The sequence below is a fragment of the Juglans microcarpa x Juglans regia genome, chromosome 2D (assembly GCF_004785595.1).
Source record: "Juglans microcarpa x Juglans regia isolate MS1-56 chromosome 2D, Jm3101_v1.0, whole genome shotgun sequence".
NCBI lineage: Eukaryota > Viridiplantae > Streptophyta > Magnoliopsida > Fagales > Juglandaceae > Juglans > Juglans microcarpa x Juglans regia.
The window spans coordinates 34,806,007-34,809,757 of NC_054596.1; the positions used below are offsets into that span (position 1 = coordinate 34,806,007).

At 41.9% G+C, this 3,751-nt stretch overlaps 1 protein-coding gene across 1 annotated transcript; it reads right to left on the minus strand.

The window, feature by feature from the left end:
• Positions 1 to 268: 268 nt before the first annotated feature.
• Positions 269 to 880, minus strand: LOC121249464. Its single transcript, XM_041148175.1, has one exon. The coding sequence runs from the start codon at positions 878 to 880 to the stop codon at positions 269 to 271; it is 612 nt and encodes a 203-aa protein (XP_041004109.1).
• Positions 881 to 3,751: the final 2,871 nt, after the last annotated feature.

Sequence of the window (3,751 nt, forward strand, 5' to 3'; positions counted from 1 at the left end):
ATGTTGTCCAATTGGCACATGAACCCAACATTTGTTGAGCATCTCCAATTAGGCAACCTCCCAAACTCCAGTTAGAATTATGGCTCTCCAACAAGTCCACAACTTGTTTTGAATCTCCCTCTAGACAAACTTGCTGCAGGCCTAGCTCCTTGCAAAAAACTGCTCCTATTAGTAATCCATAAGCTTCAGCATAAAAAAGGCTTCCTCTGAGGGACCTATTAGCACAAAGGGCACCAATGACTTGGCCTTGGTGATCTCTGATTATCACTCATATCCCAATTCTCCCCACCCCAGTTTTTACAGCTGCATCCCCGTGAATCTTAAAACAATCCTCAGCTGGCTTTGACCACTTGTGTACCATTGCTGGAGACTTGACACTGATTTCCCGTGACTCTTTGAGTGCCTTTGTGTGAGATAAGAGTTCTGCTTTGGTCTGTTGACATAACATTGTAGGGTGCTTGAATTCTTTTCCATGAAGAAACTCATTCCTCCTTGTCCAGATTCCTCTCAGTATGGCAGCAACCTCCTTAAGTTCTGTAGAGTCAATAAGATCCACTAGAATAGACCAGATGTCAAAAACCATCTCACTATGGAAAGTCATCTTTTGCATTTTCTTACCACCTAGATTCCATACGTCTTGAGCAGCAGCACAACCCCATAAAGCATAACCAGATGTTTCAGGAACTTGCTTACAAATGAAGCATGAGTTGTCTTCCACTATTTTCCTCCTTCTCAAGTTGGCTAAGGTGGGGAGAGCCTCACTATATGCTCTCCATATGAACATCATGGTAGCAGGAGCCACTTCTAGTTTCCAAAGAGTCTTCCACACCAGTTTGTCCCTAGATCTACTTGATGTCTCCCCTTCCAAGTCCCTTTCCATTTCTTTGTTAAGGTGATAGCCACTTTTTAAAGTATATTGGTCATTTTTAGTGAACTGCCATACGATCCTGTCATCTCTCCCACCCAGACAAATAGGTATTGATTTGATGGCTTCAATCTCTTGTGGGGAGAATAGTTCATGAAGGAGGGGTTCCTTCTACAGTTTTAGGTGGGGGTCAATGAGGTCACTTACTTTCTCACACTAGCAGTCTGCAGCTCGAGAGACAGAACCTTGTATGAAGGAATAGATGGTATCCAACTATCTGTCCATATATTCGCATTGTACCCATTCCCTACCCTCCACATGAGGCATCTCTTAAGCAAATCTAACCCTACATGAATGCTTATCCAACCAAAGGAAGGCTTGACCCCAACTGTGCTTCTAACAACCCAACCTGACTGAAATATTTCTGCTTGAGGACCATGGCCACCAGAAAGGATGGGTTCTATTGAATCCTCCAACCTTGTTTTGAGAGCAAGACTAAGTTAAAACTCCTAAAGTCTCTGAATCCAAGGCCTCCAGAGTCTTTGCAGTAGCTAAGTTGTTTCCAAGTGACCTACTATATCTTGGAGGTGTCTTCATTATAACTCCACCAGAATTTCCTAAGCAACTTGTTTAGTTTCCTTGTAATTGAAACTGGTAACAGAAAAATTTCCATGGCATAGGTAGGTATGGCTTGAAGTACTGCTTTGAGGATGATTTCTTTTCCTACAATAGATAAATGTTTTGTCTTCCAGTTTGCCACTCAAGCCTAAGTTCTGTCAAAAAGAGAATGGAATGCAGCAATTTTTGCTCTACCCACAAATGCAGGTAGCCCGGGTACCTCTCAAAGGTTCTAGTTGACTTTACCCCTGCCAATTGTAGAATATGTTGTTATGTCTCCTGCTGAGTGTTCTTACTAAAGAAAATTGAAGATTTATCTTTGTTCAGTGCCTGTCTCGAGGCCTTTTCATATAGATAAAGTATGTTGAGGATACAAGTGAGTTCCTCAGAGCTTGTTTGACAGAATAGGAGACTGTCATTTGTGAAAAAAGGTGGTTCACTGTGACTGGGCCTTTCCCTATTGGGGCAGGTGTTAAGGAACCACACTTCTCAGCTCGATTCAGTAGTGATGTAAGGGCTTCAACACAAAGGATGAACATGTACGGGATATGGGGTCCCTTTGTCTAAGTCCCCTCGTAGGCAAAAACTTTTGTTGAGGCTCCTCATTTATAACTATTGAGTATGAAACTAAGGTCAGACAGTTCTGGATAATGTTGATCTAGTGCAGAGGGAAATCCATCTTAAGTATCACTGCTTCACAAACCTCCATTCTACCCTATCATAGGCGTTGCTTATATCTAACATAAGGGCCATGAAACCTCTTTTCCCTTTCATTCTTGAAATCATGGAGTGGAGGACCTCGTAGGCTACTAATGTACTGTCTAAAATGAGCTTTCCAGGTATAAAGATACTTTGATTTAAAGAAATGAGATTGGGGAGAATGCCTTTCAACCTATTTGCAAGAGTTTTGGATAAAATTTTGTACAATACAATGCATAGGCTAATGAGTCTGTATTCAGCTACTTTCATAGGATTTTTTACTTTGGGGATGGGGGAGATATAAGTGTCATTTACCTCAGTAAGAGAGCCACCTTGAATGAGGACCTGGAGAGTATAGTTGCACATTTCCTCACCCACCACCTCCTAATGCTTTTGATAGAATTGAGTTGGGAACCCATCAAGACTAGGGGATCCTAATGGGTTCATTTGAAAAACAGCAACTGTGATTTCCTCTCGAGTGAAAGGATTCATGAGCCAAACTTTCATCTCCACAGCCAATGTAGTATCCAGTGCATACAGATATTCCTCAAAATTAGTAGGGAGAGAAGTAGTAAAGAGGGAGGAGAAAAAACCTGTGAAAACATGATCAATGTTTCCCTGCTTAGTAACAACACTCCCATGTGGATCCTCTACACATTTGATTGCATTTGTCTTCCTTTTTTGGCTTGCTCGCATATGGAAGTATTGGGTATTCCTATCTCCATGTTTAAACCAATGCTGCTTTGCTCTTTGGCGCCATTTCAAATCATTTTCTGCAAGTGAGAGCTCCACTTCCTTTTGTAGTTGTTTCATGGGTACTAACTGATGAACAGTGCCAGTGTTTTGGAGATAACTAATCTTAGCTAGCCCTTGTGTGATTGCAATTTGATTATGCTGCTTGGTCTTCTGTTTCCATTGCAGCAGACCCCTTTGACACAATTCAAGTTTATGTCTCATTGACCTGGCCTCACAACCTCCCACATTGTCCTTCTTCCATGCCTCTGTCACAACTCTCTGGCATTCTTCCTTAAGTTCCCAGGCAACCTCATATCTAAAACACACCCCTCTCCTTCTCCTCCCATGTACTAGGTTCTGTTTATTAATATGGAGAGGAGAGTGATCAGATTTAATGGTAGTAAGAGCAATGCATGGGGCATAGTTAAAAAGGTCATTCCATTCCTTGTTGGCAAGGGCTCTATCTATTCTTTTTTTTTTTTTTTGTGAACTCCCTTCCACTCCTGTTGTTTGACCATGTTAATTTCAGTCCCTATGAGTGCAGATCATTGAGACCACATAATTTAACTACCTACCTAAAGGCCTCGATTTGCTTCTAGGGTTTGCTAGCTAAGCTTAGTTTTTCCTTTTGGTGGAGGATTTCATTGAAATCACCTGCACACAACCAAGCCATGGGATTGAGAGGTTTTAACATCCTAAGTAGTTGCCAACTCCTACTTCTCTTGGCAGTGTCTGGGTGGCCATAGAACCCAGTGAACTGCCAGGTAGGTCCATTATCCTCCTCCTGTATCAAAGCACTGATGTGCCATCAAGTATGGTTGATCACTTTGACAT